This window comes from Larus michahellis, chromosome 7, assembly GCF_964199755.1.
Source record: "Larus michahellis chromosome 7, bLarMic1.1, whole genome shotgun sequence".
In the NCBI taxonomy this organism is placed as follows: Eukaryota; Metazoa; Chordata; class Aves; order Charadriiformes; family Laridae; genus Larus; species Larus michahellis.
This window is the reverse complement of record NC_133902.1, coordinates 31,537,444-31,562,091: the sequence shown is the minus strand read 5'-3', so window position 1 is coordinate 31,562,091 and position 24,648 is coordinate 31,537,444. Positions and strand designations below refer to the sequence as shown.

Here is a 24,648-nt window from a genome sequence, read left to right as displayed (position 1 = left end):
TTTATTTGGTTCCTGATCACCAAATACAGCTTTTCATCCCTCTCTCCAAGAATTTTCAAATGTATAGAAAAATGGCAACAGTTTTTTGTCATATAAATGAGATTGAATTAGTCCGTTCAAAAAGCCACTCTCCTTTTTTCTGGGTGTTTTGCGGAGAAGCCCATGATTTTCCTCGACAGAGGGCTGCTGACCCCAAAGCTTTGCCACTGGCTGGTGTCTGAGCTTTGCAGTTACTATTAACCTGTTTCGTTGTTTTTCCCTACAAGGCATATTTGTTCAGAGGGCTGGGGATTGTTTAGGAAGTTATTGCCGGTCCTCAGATGTTTGTGCTTTCTGGGGGCGGAGGGAGGGACAGCTGCTGCTATCACAAGCTTGTTACACGCTGTAAGGAAGGACATGAAGCAGCAAGTTTTTAAAGTAGTATTAATCTCTTCTGTGGTTTCAGAACGCCTCTGGGAGCCTCCCTGGATGAGCAAAGCAATCCTCTGTTGAAGGGTAAGGAAAGGTTTTACCTACTGAAATGTCTTTTGCTGGGAAATGTGCTTTCCTGGATGTTCACCTGAGACCTCGGCTCTTTAACACAAACCACAGCCTAGTCGGCGTTGCTGAATTACTCTTACTGTGAAGCAGTTGTGCCTGCGAAACTGGAGAAGGGGGAAATGATCCTGGATGAGTCTTTCTGGAGACTTCAGTAAGCCCTAAAATAAACCCCAAAATGTGCAGAACAGGGAGGCCGTAATTTCCTCTCTGAGCTGGCGAGCATTAGGCAGTCCCTGCCTCTAATAACTCCGGTTGCCACACCTGAAAATTTTACTATTTGAGCAGGTCCGAATACTAAAGTTCAAAGTACAGCGAGAACGTGCAGGTAGTGACAGGGTGCAGAGGAATTACTTGCTGTGCCTGGAGTCTTTGCTTCAACTCTTAATCCGGTACAGGGCGAGAGAGGGGAATGCCTAAGCTGGACTGAGACTCTGGATCCCCCTGGTAAGGTGTCTGGAGGATAGATAACGTAGCAGCAGAAGGAACAGATGCGTTGGGTGGCACCTCCAGGTTCCCATTTCCAATTAATTTCCTTGCAGGTTGACTCAGGGGTGTTTCTGAGCACAAAACTAAAGCAGTATTCTAGAAGTTCTCTTTCAAAATAATCGTTCTACGCTCTCAAATGTAACTTCTCACTTCTTAGTGCATTTTTAGTGTATGACTAATGCAGGGATTGTAACTATAGTATGGTTATATCCTGTTGTGTCAACTGAAGTGTCTTGCTAGTATCTTTAGGTAAGCTGTTGGAAAGAAAACACTGCAGCATTCTAATTGTTGAACTGCTCACTGTACATTTTCAGGCATGCTGGTGAGAAATGGAGGAAGTTTTGAAGATGACTTATCCCTGGGAGCTGAAGGTGGGTGTGGCAGGATTATGACTCTTTTTCTAGAAAAAAAAAATTAAAAAAAAAGTTCAGTCATCTGATTTTTATTTTGAAAGACAGCATTTCCCTTCTGGTCAAAGGCAGTTGATAAAGCTGTCTGGAAAACCAGCATGAAGCACATAGAAAAATGCAGGAAGATTTGCTTTTTGAGTTTATTTGATTATTGCTGGTGTTAAACATATTGGTCTAACCCGAAGGTTGGAGGCAGCCCTGAATTCGCTTCTGCCTTCACATTTTAATGCCCACAGCAGTAGCACAGCCTGGAGCACTCACTGAGGCTGTGAGAAAGTGGTTTCTTCTACTTGCTCTTCTTGTCCATGAGTTACTCTTGGCAGCCACGCATGCCCCACTTCCACCGAATCCCTCGGGAGTGGCATGTGCGGGCTTTTGAAAGGAGGAATGAAATTCTGTCAGCTGAGAAGCAAGCGCATTAAGGGGCTAAGTGCTTTTAAAAATGAAAAACACGAAAGCTGAGTAAGTATTTTGGATCAGCCACGATACACACTTTGCTGTCCCTAGCTGCCTTTTCTTTCTCTTCCCTTTTTTAAAGGGAAGGAGATGTGGCTGTTTGTGGTGGACTTCTTCATAGGAAAAGACTTTTAGCCTCTCTGTTGATCATGGGTTAGAGGTGTCCATAAACAAACAAAGAAAAGCACTGTCAATCTTGTTCAAACAGCAGCATCCTGAAATAAAATAGCAAAAAACAGTCTCACAAACTGGGTCCTGGGGTTATCTGCAGGATAGGGGATATAAAACAATATCTGCTTTCAATATAAAAAAACAAAAAGGAAACCCACTCGCCCCCCTTTAGCTTTTAATGTTTTTTGAACTACAGCTTTTGCAAAGTGTCAGAACTTGTATTGTAGAAAGCCTTTTTTTCCACAGCAGTCTTGCTAGTGTTGTCGAAGTAGTGGGACAGGGCCTGGAGGAAGGAAATATCTTTAATTTTTAAAGATTCAAGACTTCTAGGGAAAACAGTTGATCTGATAATGATGGGGAAGCAGTAAATGAGCTTCTTACTGCAATAGATTAAATAGGATTAAATTTTCCTTCTGACAGTCTTTCCTGCTTGTTAGATTGCCTGCAGTACAAAGATTTCATAGGAAAAGTTTCTTTGTAACTATAATCCAAGCTCTGAGCATATGACCAAGAATACAAGAGTCAGTACATTTTAGAACATCATGTCATTTTTTCTTGTCAATTTTTTTCTCCTTATCATTCCCAAGGATTTCTGTTTTTTTAATGAGCCTTTAGCCTGTTTTAGGCAGAAGGTCGTTTCCCCTCCTTTTCAGATGACAAAGGTCCAAATATTAGAATTGCTCATTGATTTTCCTGGGTAAGGATGTGAGTGTTTCTGCTGGGCTTTGCTTCCCATCCGAGAACAAGGGGACAACAGAGCTGCTTGGAGCTGCGCTGTGTGCCCTGACGGACAGACAGCCCCTTTGTGGCTGGTGTGAATGGCCTGCCCTTCTGCATCCCTGGCTGCCTGAGTCTGGATACAAGCCAGAGCCCTGTGTGGATGGTATGGAGGGCGTCGGGCAGGGTCCTGTAACCCAGCCCCCTACTAAGCTGTTAAAAGCCATGGTTTAGCTGTTCAAACTAGTCACCAGGTAATCCATATAGTTAGGCTTACGTTCATATTATAAGCAAGAACAGTAAAAAAAAAAAAAAAAAAGATGTGTCATCTGCATTTTGTATACATTTAAGTTTCTTCGTGATAGTTTCTTTGTGATGTCTCTGAAAAGAAGAGAGAGCTTGTGAGGTTTCCATGTTTTGCTCTCAGTTGCTGACTATCCCCTGCTGGCACAGCAAGCTGAGATACAGGGTTTTCCTGGCAGCGCGTTTGACATTACTTTGCTCTTTTCGTGGCCGATTCTGAGGGCTGCTACAACATATGCACGCTTCTTGCCCGTCTTCTGAGGCAAGTTTGTTAATGTTGAGTCGTCTCTTGGGGAACCCATAATTTAAGGCTAGGGCTGAACTCTCTGGCTTGACAGGGTGTTGATTTTCTGAAGGAATAATGGTGCCTGAGATGTTCCTGTGTGGAGCTGGGCCGATCCAGCTGCAGAAAGTGCCGACTTCCCCGTCGGAGGCTGGTAACCAGGGGCTCGGTGCCTGGCAGCCATCCTCCCTCCAGAGCCCTCTCGGCTCCGAGTGTGGCCACGGGTCCCATCATCACTGCAGGCTTCACTGAGCTGTTGTCTGTGGATTGCACGGCGCAGGCAGCTGAGCGTGGTCCGTGCTGATGAAAAGACGAACGACTGCAGTCTCAGTACCTGGCTGTGGGGCCAGCTGCCTTTCTTACGTTCTTTACTTTCTGTAGCAGAGCAATCCTCGCGTGCTCGCTTCTCCTCCTCCCCTCCCCGCCCGGGAACAGCCCTGCAGCTGGTAATCGTGTCTTCAATTGCAAAGCAATAAATGGTTTATATAACAATTACTAGCTTACTGCATGTTAAATTTCAAGTTAATATGATTAATGACAGTGTGTAAACGTTAGTCCAAGTGGGATTTTATTTTAAACAGAGCCTGAATAAACCAGATCATCTTTATATCAGCCATATACTAGAAACCCTTGACAGTCACCTTTATATGGGAAGAGAAAAATCTGGCTTCTGCGGGGCTATTGGTAAACATGCTGGCTGCCTGCTTCTTCATACCAGTTGTGGGAAGTGTAATTCCGAAGAGGTCTGCGTGTAACTTCTTCTTGTTTCTCTACAGCTAATCATCTACGGAGTGATACCCAAATGGAAACATGGTAAACATCTTTTTTTTGTTTGTTTACTTCAGAGAAATATTTATACTAGAGGAAGGGAGGGAGGGAGGGAGAGGGGGCAGTGAAGTCATGGAGGCTACCTCAGAGCTAAAGCTCTTCTGCTCGTGTCTGTTTACATGAGAGGGAAGGAAAGATCCAGATAACACAGAAACAGTCATTAGGAGATGCAGAAAAAATCACAGATTTTTATTCTTCCAGCAGACCTGACATAGATTTTGGGGTAGCAGTAGGAAAACACAGAAATGACAAATCTAAGTGATTTAGTATGATTTACCTTCTGCCTCACTGATCCCTCACCATTTCAGAAATTTCAAGGGAAAATTAGTTTTACCTTTCAGAGCAGATGCCCTTTGGGAGTGGGGGAAAAAAAAGACTTTTGAGAGAGGAGACGCTCCTGCTTTACAGGGAGAGCTTCTAAATAAAATGTGCTGAAACTAAAACCCCATTGAGACTTCAGCAAATACCAGCACAGTCCGTGTGGGCAGCATCCTTGCTACTCCTCCTGAGCCAGGCTCCGTAAATGTGCTTTTAGGCGAATCCTCTGTCTTCTTTGGTTTCTTGGTGGTTATTCTGGTGTGTGTGTGTGTGTGTGTGAGGATTCGTACAGTAAAATTCACCCTGGGAAGGTTTATCCCCCAGAGACATTGGCAGTAACAGCATGTTTGAGCCTGAGGTACCACCTAATGCTGAGGCGGCTTCTCCAGATGCAGGGAGGAAATAGTTTGGGATTGGGAAAGAAACTGGCCGGCAGTCTGAGTTGGAGCTCGTCTTGCTCCCTTTCCTCCAGCCTGGAGCTTCTTCAGCTTCCCTGGACGGCTCGCAGCCTTGAGCTGCGGGTGAGTGGCAGCTGGGGGTGAGGGGAGGTGGGTACCTGAGGCATGGAGAGGTGGTCCTGCCATGGAGAGGTGGTCCTGCTGGAGGAGGCAGCAGCATGGGGAAGGCAGGGGAGGGCGGCTCATCTGAGGCCGGGCTTCGTTGCTGGAGGAGGGTGGGATTGGGGAGGGTGGGGGCAGCAAGAGGAGATCAGGGATTTGTTTTCTCAGCTTGCATTTGCCTTCAAATTCTTAGCGTCTACGTACATTTTTACCAAGGCGTCCCAGGGTTCGCTTTTGTTATTGTATTTCAATAAATGACATGGCTAATATAAACCAGATAACACTGAAGGGGAAAAAAGAAATTCAGCGGCGCTGGCGGCTTAGCTCTCCTCCAAGACGGAGAATCAAGTCCCCGACCGAAAGGGGTTTATCACAGGGGTCTTCTCCGTTTGTGTTGACAGCAATGGTGTGCTGGCGAAGGAGAGGAGGCTGCAGTTCCACCAGAAGGGGAGAAGTATGAACTCCACCGGGTCTGGAAAAAGCAGCGCGACTGTTTCAAGGTAAAAGAGTACTCTGCTTTGAAGGTCATGGCACAGTTCAGTGGAATTTGGCTGTGTTTTGCTGGCAAAACTTGCTTCTTCTGTTCCTCATTTAAATGGACTTGGCTTGATTTATGCACATTGTTGCATTTAGTAGCTGAGAAGGGAATTTTCATTCGGTTGCTTGAAAAACTGCTATTTGTTTTCAGTTGTGGTTTGCAGTAAATACTAACAAATGGGCCTAAATGTTAGAAAAGTCTGAAATTTTAATGACATTTTAAAATACAAGCTCGGCAGAATAAGGGCTGACGTTATAAATTACAGGATAGGATCTGAGATATGTCTGGGCTGATGGCTCTGGTGATGGGAACCAAAACTTCAGAGATCTCCACAATTATTTCCTAAAGTAGGCTGAGCTGTAGGAGTCAAAAGTTCAATAGACCAGGATGGCTACTGGGCTGAATTAGCGGTTGGACAGAAAGGACTGGGTCTGAAAAGGAGACAAATAGATAGTAAACATCTTTTCATTTGTCTAGTGTTTCTGAATTACTGGAGCTTTATGAGGAAGATCCTGAAGAAGTGCTCTATAACCTTGGGTTTGGAAGAGATGAACCAGATATTGCTTCAAAAATTCCAGCGAGATTTTTTAATTCTTCGTCATTTGCCAGAGGAATAGATATCAAAGTGTTTTTGAATGCCCAAATACAGCGCATGGAAGTAGAAAATCCAAATTTTGCTTTAACAAGTAAGTATGTTTTTGAAGCAAATTTTATTATTACGTTTTTGCAGTAAATAAACAACCCTGAAAGAATCTAATATTCTGGCAAACTCCCTTTAGAGCATAAAGGCCAAATTCCATTCAGAATCCATAACTTGGATCCATACCAACTCTTGCTTGGTATTAAATGTGATGAGGTGATCATCAGTGTTGTACATGTTGGAGTGCGGGGACGGGGTTTATAGTGGAAGGAAATGAAAGGCATCCTGTAAGTTATACTGCCTTCTGGTTTGTATCGTTCCTGTCTCTTGCTCCTAAGCTTCTCTCCTGTTGTAGGTTTAGATCACTGAAACAAATAGCAATATCTGTCTGTTTCTTGTGTTCTTCAGTATCCGGGTGGGATTTTTGAAAGATGTCAGCAGCGACCTACTTTTGTCGTTGTTGAAATCTGGGCCAGTATTTCTATTGACTGGGGCAGGAGCTTTGTTAGGTCCGTAATGAGCCTCAATGAAATGAGGGCATAGCTGAAATGTCCTCTTGCAGTTGTAGGTGGAGAGGGCAGTGCGAATAACCCTTTTTTTCCCTAGCACTTTGTAAATGAACTTGCACTTGCATACCTGTGTCCTTTTTCGACTTTGTTAAAGCTTTCCATGCTGTTCTTGTGCATTTAGTAGAGACTCTTGTGAAGGTTTTTCCATTTTTTTCGTACTGTGTGGTATCATTTTCACGTTACAGGACGAGGCAGTGTTTAGTCAGCCTTTGGGGCCCATGATATAAGTAGGAGGAGATTTTGGGCAAGATAGGAGGGGAGGCTGGTGGGCAGAGATTACGATGAAGATTCCCTCTTCAAATATGAAGAAGAAGCTGTCTCTGAGAATTGAAACCATTGTGTAGAGATGGATCAACAGGTCTGGGATGTGATGACAGGAAATGTCCTCATAAACTCTACCATACGTTTTGTTCTTGCGCAGGTCGTTTCCGTCAGATTGAAGTGCTTACTACTGTGGCCAATGCTTTTTCTTCTTTGTATTCTCAAGTCTCTGGGACTCCTTTGCAGAAAATAGGTAGCATGAATTCAGCATCTTCCAGCAAAGAAGCATCCAGCCCTCCCCCTTTAAATCGCAGCAATACAGCCAGTCGGTTAATGAAGACCCTGTCAAAGCTGAATCTGTGCAGCACTCAACAAGCCGATGGTGGTGGCTGCTCAAGTCCTTCACCGGTTGAAAAAGGGAAAAGTCCGGCTGAACTGGGGAGCGAGGAAAATGATGTTAAAAACGAGTCTAAATTACTGAAATACTCTAAAAAGAAAGACTCTTCCTCTTTTTTGGCTACTGTAAAGGAGGAGATAGCCAGTATTCAGATAAGCGCTGTACATAATCCCGCAAACCTTCCTGCTGGGACTGATGATAAGCGAGAGGGTACGGTGCCTCCGGCAGACGTGCAAAGCAGCAGGTTGGCAAGCGCCCAGGATAGACCGTGTGAAGAATCTGGTCTTTTGGACTCGCCGAGCCTCAGCAGCAGTTCCAGTACATCCAACAGCAGCACCTCAACGCAAAGGCTGCCTGCGGCATCGCCAGGTAGAGACCCCTGCGCTCCCCTTGCAAACCCGTCCATAATGAATTTAATGCTGCAGCAGAAGGACTCCTTTGAGATGGAAGAGGTAGGTGGAGATAGATGACTTTGTTTTTGCATACAGTTTACATAACTTGCTGGCTGCCAGCAGAGGAATGTTCCCTCCTGTGTAGCTGACAGTGTTTTCTCCAGGAATACTTTAAATTCTCCGGGTGATAGGACAGTTGTCGCTCTGTCTCGGTAGGCTGCTCTGATTGATCCTTTTAATGAAATAACTTGGTGCTGCTGCTGCTGTTGTTGTTCCTGAGGGTCAGCAGGAAAGTTCTCATTCTCTTTTTCATCAAGCTCAGGTAATTGCAGTCACTGGAAAAACTACTAGGAACTTTTCCTGTGGAAATAGATCTAGGTTAGGTTTTGTATATATAAAAGTCTTTGGGTTTAAATTTTTACTTTGCTTAAATTACTTACTGTAAGTCTCTGCTTTTGTTGCCTAAAAGTAAATGCAGTTTATCAATGGATATTATCAATGGATATTGATTAAGGATAATTTTGTGCATGGAGCAAGAGTGTTGTTGCATGAAAAGGACATGTAGGGTGAGGTACTCATCTTGTGCAACTTTTGGTTTGGTGACAACCTACTGTATGTTGATTTGTTCTCTGGAAATTAGCACACCGAAAGTTTCTGTTTGACGTGTTTGGTGGTGGCTCAGTTGCAAATTTTGTGCTAGCTGCCTTTTAATATCTTAATATCTTTTTTGATTGATAATTCCCCCAAAGGGTTTTTAATTCCAAAATTCCTGTAAGTGCTTTGTTTATAAGGCTAGTAAACGTGCAGCCTATAAATTCAAGAATGCATTTTTTTCCATAGACTCACACCTTGAATTGTTAAGATCTGTCTTAACATAAATTAGTAGATGTTTTTGTGGACACATTTCAAAGTGGGTCTTGTTAACAGTTCAGCAGTTAACTTTTTTGTCTATGTGAAATAGATGCATAAAATAAAGGCTTGTAATTTCATTGGTGAAATGAGTAAAGAAAGCAAGTGAATAGAAAACCCGCAGTTTTACAGCAGATGATGAAGTGATTGTTTTGTAGATACTGTGTCTAATGTCTTATTGTCATTACAAGCTCTTCTAGATCAACTAATGTTTTAGCTGAAGGCACTGATTAAGTAGAAGGTAATCCAGCCTCTTGGAGTTCCTGCCACTTGGTTGTGCTTGTGTGTCATGACCCACATGTTGTGTGGCCATCTACTGAACCAGAACAAAGGACTGGAGCAGCTGAGAGGGGGAAAAAGGAACCCAGTGTATTTTGATTTATTTATTTTTCCTGGCTTAGTTTTCAGACGGATAATTTTCTTGATCCAGTTTGTTGTGTAGCTGCACAGATATTTGTGTTGGCACAACAGGAGGGGTCTGAGTGGCAATGCATTTTGCTATATTGTTAATAGTTGAACTGGTTTCACATATCCCAGAGGAGAAATCCGTTTTTTGGTGCACTTGGGGAAAGTTGAAACAGCTAATTAAAAAAAAAAAAAGAATGGAATTTTCCTTTGGAGTAAGTTAGACTGTAAAGGGTTATGACATGAAGAAGACTTGCTGAATTCTGCACAAGCCAAATGTGATGTGTTTGTGAAGTTTTGGTTGACACACTTAGCAATGATGCCAGTGCATAAACACAGCTGTTTTGGCAAGACGACATGTGATGTGGGATGGGATTGTGGTGAATTTTTGTTTACGCAATATAACATATACATTATCAACTGCCTTCAGATCCCTGTGAGAGAGGGATTTGGTTGTGTTGAAGGAACTTTAGAACAATACCTGGCAGTGTGATTTTATTTTCATGTGTCTCTAAGCAGGGTATAATGAACAATAAACTATTAGAAACAGTGACAATAACTCCTCCTCCCGTTTTCCTAGCTTGGCTTGGAGTGCATTCATACGTGTAGGAAAGATGACAGATATATCAAGGAAGCTCTTTCCATGCTTATGAATGCCTTGGAGGTTTGAGTGCCCTTCGGAAGTCTGTGGCTGTGAAGATAGCTGGTGCAGGAGTGAGTCAGGGCAGGATTTCCCCCAAACACCCGCTCCTGAGGTGGCCAATTACAGTCCCGAAGGTCATGTACTGGCATCAGTATTGGCTGAAGGGACAGGGAAGGAGTGGGGAGTGCTTCTGCACGCTCATCGAGCTGTGCCGTGCTGCGGACGCAGCCAGGATGCTGTCTCCCAGCCAAGGATAGGAGGTGGAGGATATTTAGATGAGAAGAGGCTTAGGTGTTGGGAGGCTGCAAGCATAGCCATTGGAAACTGGGAGGTTTTAGAGAATCAAGACACCTTTCCTGGGAGGCCAGTCTGATCAAAGGGCCTATAAGATTAGTTACTGTTCCTTTTTTCTTTTTAAATTTTTTTAAAATAATTGTTTTAAAGGTACTTTTCCTAAATTTAAATGTTGAGACCCTTCTATGTGCCCCTGCATTTGGACAAAATAAGCATTTACCCCTTTGGTACAGCCTTCATCTCCTAAAGGAACAGAAGCCTCTTGCTTTTTTGTGCAAGAGTAATGCTGTTCGCTTATTAATGGTGAAAAGTTCAGGCCAAGTACTTCTCAAAGCTCTTGTTATTAAGAAAATGCACCCTTGTGTCTGCTATACACATGATATCAGTGCAACTACAGCTGCTTCTTTAGCCAGATACTAACTTGGGCGTAAAACCATCAGTATCCTGGTTTTGCATTTTTACGTTGATCAGAAATGGAGATGAAGATTTCATTGCTTGGTAATTTTTAAATTAGGCAGGCAGCCTGTTAGAGGGAAGGGTTGGGGGGTACTTAGATTGGGGTTTTTGTGCGTGTAGACTTGCACGCAAACCATTGTTTTTTTTTTCTGTAGCACACAAAAGAGAAAACATAAACTAGCTTTTGAACTAAACAAAGGCCTCCCTGTTGAGTTTTTAGGCATATTCTTCTCATTGTTTGAATGGTTGTCTGAGAACTGCTTTCTTAATAAGGCTGTGTTTCACAAAGTGATTAGGTAACAGGATCAATTTTCATGTAGTTTTAAGTTTCCCAGTTGAAATCTTCACGGCTCTGAATACGTTATCTTCCTTTTTTGTACTGGAAGACACAAGAAGTATTTCCACAAGTAGTGGCGTGGTGAAGTCTGGAGTAGGTTCTGACAGGGTCTGGGTCCTTCTGGAGGATTGGTGGCTTGTGGGAAATATTTGGTAGGGCAGCAGGTGACAGTCCTTATGTACTGAGCTCTTGCTATAAATGTATTTTGCTTGTTCTTTATATTCAAATGAGGGGCCAAGAGTGCTGAACGGAAAAGACAGTAGTAATGTAAGGGTGATCAAAGGTATTTTCACACAATTATTTCAGTCTTTTGTCAAAGAGGAACTGAGAACTCTCAGTAGCATCATGGGATGTGATTTCCTGGTCATTTTGCACGATGAATGTAGCCAGAGGGGAGCCCTGTGCTGTGAGTGCTGTCCTAAGGATCACTGTTGTCCCACAGCAGCGTTGCTGAGTACCTGATGAATAATGCTTTGGTTCAAGGAGATACGATTTACTTCCTCAATCATTACAGGCTATTGGACTGGAGAAAAAAAAAAACAGCCAACCACACCCCCACATGTGCTGTATGGGCATTTTTAGGCACAGGAACATGCATTCCAGTTGTCCTGACAAAATACTCATCTTCTCTTCCTGTTAGATCCAGAGTACAGAGGGGGATCTACCGCACATTCCAGCTTCTCACCAGCTGGCAGTGACCAAGTCAAGGAAAGGTGAGTAGACTTCAACTCCCGGGAGACAGCAGTCTGCTGAGTGTCCTTGCCTCTCTGAAATGATGATTCAGATATTTAAAACTTCTCAAGTTTATTTTCTCTTTAGAAATAAAAAGGATCTGGGTTTCTTTTTCAGCTAAATCACAGGACAGTACTGCAAAGTGGCAACTAAATTACAGGCAAGACAACAGCCCTGTAACCTCACTGGCTGTTTTCACTTTTGTACAATTGATGATAGCTCAGAGGAACTGAAATGTTAATTCAGATTGTATGGGATTTTTTTTCCCCTGGCAGATCCTGTAATTTAAGATACCCATTTGAACTAAAATTATGTTGTTTTAAACATAAATTGCATGATACATCCAGTTTTTTCCTATGCACTACTGCTCCATCTGCAAGCTGGCTGCACGAAAGACTTGTGTCTCTGCACCCACATGGAAATTGTAGTCCTTCACATGGCAAACTCTGTGCACTGGCTCTTGTTGCTCACTTGGCTTGTGCTTTCATCTCAAATTCTTATTTGTGTATTTTATGGCTTCGGAGAGGGACACAGCTGATCTTTAAAGTTTATTTTGTGATTGTTACTTTGCCCAACGTTGTCAAGTGAAGTCCGCACTCTAGCCGTTACGTGTAAAGAAGAAACGCAGCTCGTTGCATTTAGTGAGACGTTTAGCAGCAATGCAGTTTCTTGGTGAAACATGACTGGCGTCTAGATACTAGAGAGATGCAGAAAAACCTGTCGTAAGAAAAGGAGATCATCTTACCTGCCTTTTCACAAATGGACTGACAGTCTTGTGAACTGTCAGCTGAACTGCATTAACATGTTGAGAATACTCTGGACTAAGCGCTGAAGGTTAATGCCTGGTTGTTAAGGATAGCTCGTGCTACTAGTTGAGCAGTGTTTTGCACAACACAGCATTGCACTCGCTAGTCTTCCTCTGTTACAAACATAGGCCACCAAAAAGGACCACCAGAAACTGCATCTCCAACTGTTCCCTGCATTTCTGCCTTGGCTGTATTTTAAAGCTCACGATTACATGCTTTACATGATTACATGTAAAGAGATGCACTCTTTACAGGTCAGGTCTCTTGTTTGCCTGGCCTCAGCAGTTTCAGAAAGAGCTTTTCAGAGAAAGGCGATTTAAGGAACCAGGAGCTGCAGTCAGGGAGGAGAAAAATACTTTTTTTTCATCTTCTGAAATGCTAATTTTGTGTTTTCTGTTCCCAGTAGCTATCTTACCCTCTTCTTCCTCCACGCAAGGAAAAAAAAAAAAAAGGGTGAGGTGGTCCTGTGTGTACCTGCTGAAAGGTAGCAACAGTTCTAGCAATGTGTCTTCAGTATGGCAGAAGCAGGGCATGCTGGCTCATGTTTCCCAGTTATTATTATTTCTGAATACACTTGGCATACATTAGCGATGACACTTTGTTATCCTGCAAGCATTGCCTCAATTTTTCTATAACTTACCTAAAAAGGATGTCAACGTTGATGGTAAGCCTGCATGCTTGCTAAAAGGTAGTCTGAGACCAACCTTTTATTTCACTCGGAAGATGTGGAAAGCTTAGGGCTTTGTTCTGTATGGGTTTCAGTAAAATTGCCAAGAGGGAGGGCATTTGGTAGAGAACTTATCCAAAACATTAAAAAAACAGTAGTCAGGTTTTTTTTTGCAAGTTGTCCAAGGTGAGACAATGTAGAGGCCTGTTTTCTCAGAGAGTGGGTGCTCGCCAAGTTTGAAGGCATCCAAAGTTAGTGGTCACTTATTAGAAGTGCTGGCCCTTGTGTCTGAATGTGAAACGCCACTCTCGCTAGCAAGCTCTTGAGGTGGGATCAGCATGAAATTGAAGCATCAGTTTTTCAGCTGGTGATCCTTGCACAGACCCACCTCTTTCAGTGGTTTTGGCTCTACTGGACATAAGCACCCATAAACAAAATGTTGTTCCAGATGAATGCTTCCCCTGAAGGAACACATTTGTACATTTTTTTTTCATGTAGGGATACTTCTGTGTCAATTGGCAGGGTTAGTGCTATTCGGTGCAGACGGTTATAAACCTTGCAGTATCATTCTACATCTACAAATGGCTATGGATGCTTTCTCTGACATTTACAACAGTTTGTAAGGTATTTTAAGAGGGCCTATAATAAGATGTGGAGTTTTGAATTGAAAAAAAAAAAAAAAGATTCTCTTCCCTACTGAAATAGTCTGGAGACTTGAGAAATGCTTGAAAAACACTTGAGTCTACTGCTGCTCAGACTCCCCATTAAAGCACGTTTCTCATTTCAGATTAGTTTCGTTTATGAGTGGTACGCGTAGATTTTCCAAGTGGCTTGCGAATGATTGCTTTACTATAGTAATATCTTTGTTAAACGCTTTATAGGGGATACAAAGAATTCTATGTCGTATTGACTAGCTTGATGTACTTTTTAGGTTTTGTCTTCCAAATGGTACTGAACTGAACTAGTTTATCCATTATGCCCCAAACCGGCATTCTGTTCTTTGTTGTTGCAAACCTCAAATGCAGATATGTTTTTGTGCATGGGTTCGTTGTTTTTTTTTTAGGAATGCAGTAGAGAAGTATGAAAAGCTTCAGTTGCTTTGCAGTGTAAACATACAGGACTGCTAAATGTCCACTATAAAAAAAGATTATTGTGAAGTTATCTGGAAGGAAGGTTTGTTAGTTGGAAAACAAAATTCTTCCTGACATATTTATACAGTAGCACCCTCCATTCCAAAAATGCCCAACAAACAAGACTAATATAGGTACAGTACATAGAGAACAAAGTATTCTCGAGCCACTGCAATTTGTGAGTGTCTGCCTGCTGTCATAGAATCATAGAATGGTGTGGGCTGGAAGGGACCTTCAAGATCATCTAGTTCCAACCCCCCTGCCATGGGCAGGGACACCTCCCACTAGACCAGGCTGCTCAAAGCCCCATCCAGCCTGGCCTTAAAAACTGTCAGGGATGGGGCTTCCACCACCTGTCTGGGCAACCTGTTCCAGTGTCTCATCACCCTTGTGGTGAAGAACTTCTTCCTAACGTCCAGTCTGAATCATCGCATCTCTAGTTTTAATCCATTCCCTCTAGTCCTACCATTACCTGACATCCTAAAAAGTCCCTCACCAGCTTTCTTGCAGGCCCCCTTAAGATACTGGTAGGCCACTATAAGGTCTCCTCCAAGCCTTCTTTTCTCCAGACTGAACAACCCCAGTTCTCTCAGTCTGTCCCCATAGGAGAGGTGTTCCAGCCCTCTGATCATCCTCGTGGCCCTTCTCTGGACACCTTCCAGCACGTCCATATCTCTCTTGTAGTAGGGGCTCCAGAATTGGACACAGTACTCCAAGTGGGGTCTCATGAGAGTGAAGTAGAGGGGGAGAGTCACCTCCCTCAACCTGCTGGCCACGCTTCTCCTGATGCAGCCCAGGATACGATTGGCTTTCTGGGCTGCTAGTGCACACTGACGGCTCATGTTGAGCCTCTCATCCACCAGCACCCCCAAGTCCTTTTCTTCAGGGCTGCTCCCTGTGAAATTTTGAATAGCCACAAACTTGTTTCTTTTAAGCCATCTGACATTGATAGTCAAAAGCAGTGATTAATTTTGAAAATTTAGTTCTTGAAAGTGAAGAAAGCACATCACCAGCGCTTCCTGTTCTTAGTATATGTATTTATAGCTTTCTGTGGGTGCAGCTCCAGAGAAGATTGGAGACGGGGGAGTGAGGAGAAAACATGTGGAACAGATTTAGTGTTTGTGGGAGTCTGTACTAATCTGTCCAGAAGCTGGGAAATCCCCAGGGACTCTGAAGAGTTTCTGCAGCAGGGCTCCCTACTGGGCTGGTTTTGTCAGTGCTGGGATGCAGGGTATGATCAATATGGGAAAAAGGGGCATCAGACATTTATTGCCATAATGGAATATTTTATAGCTAAATTGGGAATGTTAATTTAGTAATAGTCTTGTGAAATACAAAGTGCATTACAACTTTGATAACACTGCAGGTACAAGAAACACAGATGTCGCTAAAGCTTATGGGCAGTTTCCACATATTTTCCTCCTCTTCTGCGTGAGCAGTGGAGTGATGCAGAAAGTGTAAGACAAGTACCTGATGGGACTGTTTGGATTGGCAAGACTGACAGTCCATTGGTAGCTGAATATTATTTTACAGTAGATGAATTATTCCATTATTCAATAGTGATTTTCTGATAAATTTGTTCTCTCATGTTTTGTAAACCACTGGCTTGTTTCTTCGTCATCTGTTCTTGTTTAGAACTTTGTCAGCTTATTTGGTGTATTTCTGAATACCCACATTTCTCTGGCATGTATTCAGTGCCTAAAAATATTTTGATTTTTTTAATGCAGTTTAAAACAATAATCCAAGGGCATTTTTGTTTGTGCTCTGTTTAGCTGGGACGTGAGTTTGATTGTTCCTTCTGGTTTTGTTCATCTTGGCTGGTTGCTTTTCCCACACTTTCCTTATTACGCTGCCACTGGCTTCCCACTAGTTCAGAAGATTTCCCTTACATGTTGTTGATAATGGCTTTGGGCTGCAGGGTCAGCATCATGCGGTGACCTTTTTGGGGATGGTGCAGTTGCCTTAGCGGGGATACGCAGGGCAGGGGATGATCCCAGGTTAGCCCCTACAAACCAGCCTTTGGTCCTGAGTTTTCGGTATTCAAGGTGAAGAGAGGGGAGCCGTATCTCACCACAACCTCCTTCTCTTAAGACTCTCAGTTGCCAGGAGGCACTTTAATCCAGATCTGAATGTACTCTTTAGCTTTTTCTAAAAATGTGTTTATGCTTTCCCCTTGACTGCTTGAATCAGAGAGACATCCAGGTGCCATGGAGCAGGTTGCACATCTGGATCAGTAGTTGACAAGGAGGATGGGTACCATTATGTATTGGTATATCCCAATGTACTAGTTGGTATTTTCAGCCTTTACAGAGCCAAACCTTGTCATTTCACTACTGAAGTAGTAGAGATTCCTGTTCTTTAAAAGTTTTTACTGCATTTACATGGCAGTGGTGTAGTGGAGAACTCTGAGAACTCGCAAGAGACAAGGGTAAAGTGCGGTAGAAGACGGCTGCTCATACTTAACAAAAAACGTCTTGTGATTTGCTTTAAGACATTTAAAAAAAATCCTAGCAGCTCTGCAACACAGAAAGCAAGGGATGACTCTGTTAAGGGGATGTCTCCTTAGGTGGAAACAAGGCAGTCTGAATCTGTTCATGCCGTGCTAGTCTCTTGCCATGGATAAAGACGATGAGGCAGGTATGAGTGCCTCTGCTCTAGACTGACCGGTTGACTGGCAGTATCTGTCATGTAAGGCTGTCAAAGCATGTGCATAAATAACAAATGCTATAGAAAATGATCTAAAACACTGATTTTTACTTTAGTACTGTATCTCCAAGGAGGCCAAGAATTGATTTCAGGAGACATATATACATATATATATATGTACATTTTTTTTAATAGCCGAAAAGGAAATATTGACTGAGAAGGAAATAGAAGGGCAGGTCAATATTTTTCTTGAGCAGTAATAAACTTCATGCACATGAAACCAGATGCCAGCACACACACTGGTGAATCGCTTTATCTGAATTATTTGGAATCTCTCGCCTGTGGCTAAGGCTTTCACTAGTAGTGCTTTTCCCTTTTAAATTAAAATTCACCAAATAGGAAAAGAGACAGAGAGGAGGGCAAAGTAGGTGACTATTCACCTTGGAGGAGGTGGCAGGTTCCCACATCCTCAGCTGCAGTTGGCAGCCTGGCATGCTCTTGCAGACCTATTAGTTGTATCGCGCAGTTAATAAGAGCTAGTCCAGTTCTCAGGAAAGTAATTTCCATTGTCTTTACTGGGAGCTGGGTGGGGATGTCTGTCTTGAGGTAGAAAAGTTGTTTATCATCGCAGGATATTGTGGCTACCATGATAACAGAACAGCAGCACAATTTGACAGGCACTCCCTAAAAGCCGTGTGAAATCGCTGATACAGAAGTTTAATGGGCAGTTTGCCTCTCCTGATGTTCACAAGCTTCTGGGCCTGTGCAGGCTTTTATTTCTGTGTTAGCAAAATGTTCGTCAAAATTAATGCTGAAAAAAATTAGTTCTGAATATCCAGCAGTTTCAAAACAGTTTTCATAATGCATTCCAATGCATTGAGCTGTGAACTGGGATTAATTATATGATGACAGTTAAGTGGTTGAAGGAATGTGGGGCAAAATTCTGCGTTGAAGCTCCGAGAAGACAGCAGCAAGCTCTCGCCCCAGGGTGAGGAGGAGGAAGAGGAGGAGGAGGCAGGGTCTGGGGACTAGAGGCCGCTGTGGTCTCCCCATCTCCAAGTTTTTACACTTCAGCTGAGAACTAGAGTTGAGATATGGTTGTTGCCTATGGTGCCATCTGGCTAAGCAAAGTGTTTATGGTGCTCCAGGGTAAACCTCACAGTTGGTGGGTGCCTCCCGTGTCTGGTCGGGAACAATATACATGCAATACTGTACTGCAGAGCTTACTGGGATCTCCTTGAAAAGCAGCTTTGTGGGTATAGTGCTTGCACCAGAGGAAGCCACTCCGAGGTAGCACGGAGAATTTTAGAGCCTCTTTAGGCTATTTTAACACTTACCTAATGTAAGTAGAAAGGAACTAGCAGGAGGATCTTATCTTGCATGTATAAAATGAGCGCTGGGAATGTGCTTTGGCAGATTGCCCGCTGATGTGTCAGAGATGTTTTGTACTTGTCCACTAAACCACTGGAGGACTCCAGCAGTTTGCGAAGTCCTGTGCATTGCCCTCTGTGTTCCTGTGATGCTGTTCCTCTGGTGTATGGGGTGGGGGAGGCTAGCAGGAGACGAGTGATCTCCTTTATCTCCGTGATCAGGAGGGGTGGCGAATCTGTACGTGTCAATACAAAAGCAAATCTTCCACTGCCTGCATGTCAATTAACCAGTTTTGTGGAAGGAAAACTCCAGGAGTGGCAAGATCTGCAGGGTGGGTTTTTTTCCACAGCACAGGAAAGAAAAATGTAAGAGATGGTTCCTCTTTCACCGCTGCTTGAAGTAGGGCTTTGCATGAGAAGAGGTTTTGCTTGAAACAAACAAGTTGTTTCTCTGTATTGTTCAAAGTGGAACTTGAAAAGGAATTGTGTTATCCACTTAATGCTACTTTGATGTAAAAGGAAAGCGTGCATTGAATGTGATTGAACTTGAAAGGTTGCGATTTGTAAAGTAATTACGGTTGGGTTTTGCTTGTTTTAAACAGATCAGCTGTTACGAACAGCGAGTCAGCACTCTGACAGCAGTGGCTTTGCTGAGGACTCCTCCACAGATTGCTCTCCATTTAATCAGCTTCAGGTAAGGTCCTTATACTGCAGTTGAAATATTACCAGTAATGGTGGGAGCACAGGGGCCTGGGGAGGGCAGGAGGGATGTTGATGTTGATCCCACTGCTATCGTGACTGTCAATCTAAATCCTATAGAACTTCTCATTTTCAGAGCTGGACCTGCTGAGTCCCTTACAGAACTGTGTTAAAATATGAAAGGCTTTCTGGTAGGATAATCTGGGCGTATGTGGGCCTGGAATAATCTCTAAATTCAGTATGTCCTGTTTGCTGTTTCTAGTGTATCTTTTCTCACTGACTGAGGCTCCAGAATCATAGTCCATTCCTCTCATGACTGCAGTGGGTAGAGGTTAAGGTTATGAAAGATTATAGCTTTTCTGCTGATCGTTTCATTTCTTATATCATTTTTGCCTTCCCACTCTTTCTTTTTTTTTTTTTTTGCATACTTTTCTGTATTTTTAGTTAGCAGCTGACAGAAAGTGAAAACAATTTCATACTAACTTTACTGTGAAGGTATACTAATGTTTAGTCAATCTTGAGCTCCCACAGTCTTTCTTGTTCCAGTTCCTTTGATCTCGGTCCCAGAACTTGCCGTGATATTGACCAGAGACTGCATGTCTCAGGGGAGGCTTTTGTTCCAGCATGGTGGTTAGGTGTCTGCCCATTACATGCATTTGCACAGCGCTATCCTGATATTTAGGAGAGGTCTTCTTTTGCCTCTCCTAAAACATTCACACAGTAATAGCCATGATTTGGTTGGCCTGTCAATCAGCCAGAGAAAAGTCTTGAGTTGGATCCTGGCTTCAAGGCCATCAGGTAGCTGTCTGGGACCTAAACCACAGTCCAGAGGAATACAAAGATGGCATTCTGGGTATCATTTCTTGCAGCTTGCAGCTGCTGAACTCTTTTTTTATGCTACTGTATGTTTCTTTTTCCTTGTGGCACACCAAACATTTTAAAAGCTCTTTGGCACTTACTAGGAAGAGATTCCCACCCTCCCCATCCGTCAGTGTTGCTTTTCCATTTTGGTACTGGTATTCTGTGCTTTTCAGTTTAGTAGTTTTTCAGCTGAGTACCAAAATGGAAGCCAAGACAGTGCTAGTCTTTGTGTGTCCCTTAAACATCAGCTTACGCTTTCCAAGAGCAAGAGAGTGAACAAAGCGAACCATGAGCCCGAGTCTCTGTAATGAGCATAATAGTCTGAGATACTGGTTCTGCTCTCTACTAAGTTGGGACTACACTGAAGTTGACAGGCATGTTAGGAGTTTCAGGTTAGAGTTGCTCACTCGTGATCTTTATATTAGTTACAACATGATTAAGAGTACATTAAAAGCATGTTGCAACTAAGTGCCTCCTCATTGGAAGACTGGTGGAGTTTATTTTTGTTGGCTGTGAAGGGATGAGATTTTTCTGCTTTCTATTATGCTGTTTCGAAAAGATGTGTTGAGACTGCACGAGATTTGTGCCATGGAGTCGCTAGGCTCTCTTCTGCCACCTTCACTGCTTTATTCAGATCAAGTGCTGAGCTGAATTCAGAAAATAGGGGTGAATGATGGGACTAGAGGAAATGAGAACTTGGCAACTAGTGAAGAGAACCTGTGGAAAGATGAAGGGGTGTATATTGTTTGTTAAAAGTATGGTAAGTTAGTGCCATCTACTGTTAAATAATTGACTCTAGCAGCCATAGCATTCCTCTGAAACTCAGGAGAAAAATCAAAAACCAGAACCGTATTGCCTTTCATCCTTGACATCCAAAATAAAGAGTTCTAAGGGAGATTTTGGCATTAAGATGGGATATTCTGCAGGAAAGTTTCACGTTACCGAAGAAGTGAGAAGAATTCTCCATCCAAGTTCTTGAAGTTTTGCTTGCCTGACTTGTGAGTGAACAATGTGATGGAGGATTAGAGACACAGATTTGCACACGTGTAGCGCACCTAATTTCACCTAGACATGACAGCCTTTTTTTTTTTTTTAATACCTTTGACTTGAACAGTATCTGAACCTGTACAGTCTTTCATACTAATTTGTGACTGTGATAGTCACAATGCAGTGTTAAGCACATACTTATGAAGTTGACCTTCATGACTGAAATTTTCTTCTAGGTGGTTGGAGAACAAACAAGTGGTCTGTGTGGTGGGTGGGGAACTGGCTGACAGGATGCACCCAGAGGGTGACAGTAAATAGCTCTTTTTCAAACTGTCAATGTGTCACGAGTGGGGTCCTCCAGGGATTGATATTGGGCCCAATGCTGTTTAATATCTTCATAAGTGATCTGGATGATGGGATCAAGTGTATGAAGTTTGGTGGGATCAACTGATGAAGTTTGCTGATGACACCAAACTGAGAGGGTAACTGGACACGTCAGAAGAGAGAGGCACCCTGCAGGAAGACCTGGAGAGGCTGGAAGAGTGGGATAACAAGAACCTTATGAAGTTCAACAAGGGCAAGTGTAAGGTGCAACACAGGCTGGGATCTACCTGGCTGGGGAGCAGCTCTGTGGAAAGGGACCTGGGCATCCTGGTGGACTGCTCAATGTTAGTGAACAGTGTGATACAGCAGCAAAGAAAGCCAACAGGATGCTGGGTTGCATCAACAAGGGCATCACCAGCAGAGATAAAGAAGTCATTATCCCACTCCACTCAGCGCTTGTCAGGTCACATCTGGAATACCGTGTTCAGTTTTGGTCCTTGCAATACAAAAAGATGTGGACAGGCTGGAGAGGTCCAGAGAAGAGTCACAAAGATTATCAAAAGACTGTGAAGCCTGCCATATGAGGAAAGGCTGAGAGAATTGTGTTTGCTCAGCCTTGAGAAAAGAAGGCTTAGGGGAGACCTTATCATGGTGTTCCAGTATTTAAAGGGTGGCTACAAAGAAGATGGAGACTCCCTTTTTACAAGGAGTTACGTGGAAAAGACAAGGGGTAATGGGTACAAGTTACTGCTGGGGAGATTCCGATTGGACACAAAAGCAAAATTTTTCACAATGAGAAAAAGCTGCCATTGGAATAATCTCCCCAGGGAAGTGGTGGATTCCCCAACATTGAACACTTTTAAGATTCAGCTGGACAGGGTGCTGGGCCATCTTATCTAGACCGTGCTTTTGCCAAGAAAGGTTGGACCAGATGATCCTTGAGATCTCTTCCAACCTGGTATTCTGTGATTCTATGAACTAATGCCTGTTGTACACCGTAAGTAATCTCTCTAGAAGAAACCCATAGTATCCTAATGGCAGGGAGAACTGTAGAAATTAAAGATCGGAAAAGCTTTTCTGAATTTCTAGTTCATGCGTCAACTATGGTAAACTTCCAAGACTGTACTTTATAACACATATTCTTATGAAAATGTCCTGTCCACTTGTAAATATACAGCCGAAGGAATATGCTTTGTGATCCATAGATCTCTTTTTTTTTTTCTTCCTTTCTCATAGGTGCTTTTCCTGCCACTTGTTACCTATCAAATTAGCATCTTCCGCATGCACGTGCTCTGTTTTAAGCTGTGATTTAGAATGAAAAGGGGAAGAAGTATTAAGAGAAAAAAAGGGAGGGTGCGGCTAATAGTACTGGATGCAATCTTCAGTAGAGATTAGCAGCCTAATCTGAGTTTCCCAGTATCAGACAATTCTGTGATTTAAAACAGGCTGAGTGTATAGGCAGACTGTCTTCCCATTCTTAATGTTGTCCTGTGACACTAGTTTCACTGCAGTCTCCAGTTCTCCTCACTTCTGTGAATGCATTCCCTAATACCACCCTTCATTTCAGTGCTGACTGTGAACCTTTATCCACGGGAGATGCCATGTACTTTCATGCTGCTGTCCCTTGCCATTGCTACCTAAAATACTAGCATTTTACTCTTTTTACGCTGCTGACACTTCTATTCTTCTGGCAATGAAGAGTTTATTGTAAAGTCACAGAAATGTGTGAATGCTTTGCTCTTATTTTTTTAAACCATCTCCTTTTGGTGCCATACTTCAGTGTGCTTCTCACCTCTCTGATACTTAGGTTTCTTTGTTCTCCTTCACTGTTTTTCTTGCACACTAACTGCATTTTGTATTATTCATTCTGCTCCGTACCACAACGCCCAATGAATAAGGACTTGGACTCAGCCTGAACCCTGAGAAGGCGGTAGTTGGCAGTAGTTGGTCTCCAGTATGTTCACCCCTTTGCTGGCTCATGTCTTTCCTAGGTTCAGGAGTCTTTGCAGGGCATGGGGAGCAGTGCTGACAGTTGCGACAGTGAGACAACCGTGACGTCGCATAGTGAGGAACAGAAGACACCAATAGCCATGGAACTGCCCTGTTTCGATAAGTTTGAGGAGGAGGAAGAAGATGATGATGATGATGATGAAGAGGACATTATTTCTCAAGTAGAGAGACAAAAGGTAGGAGCACCTTCTGAGAACAGGAGGAGTGAAGACAGAAAAATTATTGGCTATGAAACTGAAAAAAATCAAGGAGGAGAAAGCAAGTCATCTCATATATCAGAGACAGTCCAAGGAGAGGTCAGCTCTAAGGAGGAAGACACCTCCAGTGAGCAAAAACAATTGGACCTGCTGGAGGAAGGCAGTGTGTTTGAGTTTCCTCAGTACCACACGCACCATATCCTCAAGTCGATGGAGTCTGTGGAAGGTGGCGGCTCCTCCCCATCGTCCGTGGATAGGGTTCACGTCGCCTTGCAAAGAGCTGAGATGAGGATTGTCAGCACATCTGATTCCAGGGCTGGACGCACTCTGCTTAAGTCAAAAGATCTCCTGAGGAAGCAGAGGCTCTGGTTTGCTGAATCAGGCTATCCTCTGAGGCGATCTCAGTCTCTCCCAGCTCCATTGCTGAATCCAGTGAAAGTGGTGTCCTCTGTGAATGTCCAGTTAACTCCAGGAAAGGAGACTCTGTGCAGTCCTCCTTCTTTCACCTACAAGTACACACGTGTGGAGGAAGGCGAGAAACCAACGTCTGAGAATGACAAAAGTGAGGGTGAGGCAGCCCCCAGCCAGCCGGTGTGCAAATCCACGTTGTTCATTGCGCCTTTGTCCTCCAAAAAAGAAGTGCCCCAGACTGGGCCCAACAGACTGTCCGAGGAGCCCAGTCCCACCAGGGTACAGAGCTGCTTGCTGCACACGCCAGCGCACATGTCCCAGTCCACGTGCTCCCTCCACTCCCTCCCCGCCGAGTGGCAGGACAGACCGTTCTGCGAGCACATGAGGACACTGAGCACCCACAGCGTCCCAAGCACCTCTGGCTCTTCCTTCAGCGCCTTGCTTTCCCCGTTCAGCTGTCCCTTCTCTTCAAGGCACGCTGGATTTCCTCATCGACCTCATGCCATCAACCCGCCCTCCACCGTGGAGATGCAGCTGCGCAGGGTCCTACACGACATCAGAAACTCTCTGCAGAACCTCTCACAGGTAAGAGGAAGCCAAATTTTTACCTTGGGCAAAAGGTGCTTCTTATTTTATCCTTAAAAAACCAAAATGTTAATCTGAATATTGCTTTGCATAGTGCAGCAGATCAGGAAAACATGACCTTTCGTGCAAGTCTGATTTGCTACTGTTTTAGCAGCTTCTGTTTAAAGTGGCAAATAATCATCTCTCCAGTGCTCCACTATTTTTGCATTTAAAGTTTTCTTTTTGTAGTTGACCCAGATTGATATTCTTTTTAATTATTTTTTTTTTTTTACTTTTATGGATGTTCTTGTGTGGGACGAACAGTGTATTT

At 43.4% G+C, this 24,648-nt stretch overlaps 1 protein-coding gene across 8 annotated transcripts in view; it reads left to right on the top strand.

Moving 5' to 3' along the window:
* ITPRID2 (ITPR interacting domain containing 2) overlaps positions 1-24,648 on the top strand; it is a 45,005-nt gene that overhangs the window by 6,360 nt on the left and 13,997 nt on the right. For all 8 annotated transcript variants that reach the window (XR_012588290.1, XR_012588289.1, XM_074594375.1 and 5 more), the window contains 9 exons: positions 446-495; positions 1,341-1,397; positions 4,143-4,179; positions 5,474-5,572; positions 6,088-6,296; positions 7,241-7,929; positions 11,554-11,626; positions 18,867-18,958; positions 23,127-24,338. Coding sequence is in view for 6 of the 8 variants with exons in the window: in XM_074594375.1 (XP_074450476.1) it covers positions 446-495; positions 1,341-1,397; positions 4,143-4,179; positions 5,474-5,572; positions 6,088-6,296; positions 7,241-7,929; positions 11,554-11,626; positions 18,867-18,958; positions 23,127-24,338 (2,518 nt within the window). In the remaining 2 variants the exon portion in view is untranslated. The remainder of the gene's footprint in view (positions 1-445; positions 496-1,340; positions 1,398-4,142; positions 4,180-5,473; positions 5,573-6,087; positions 6,297-7,240; positions 7,930-11,553; positions 11,627-18,866; positions 18,959-23,126; positions 24,339-24,648) is intronic.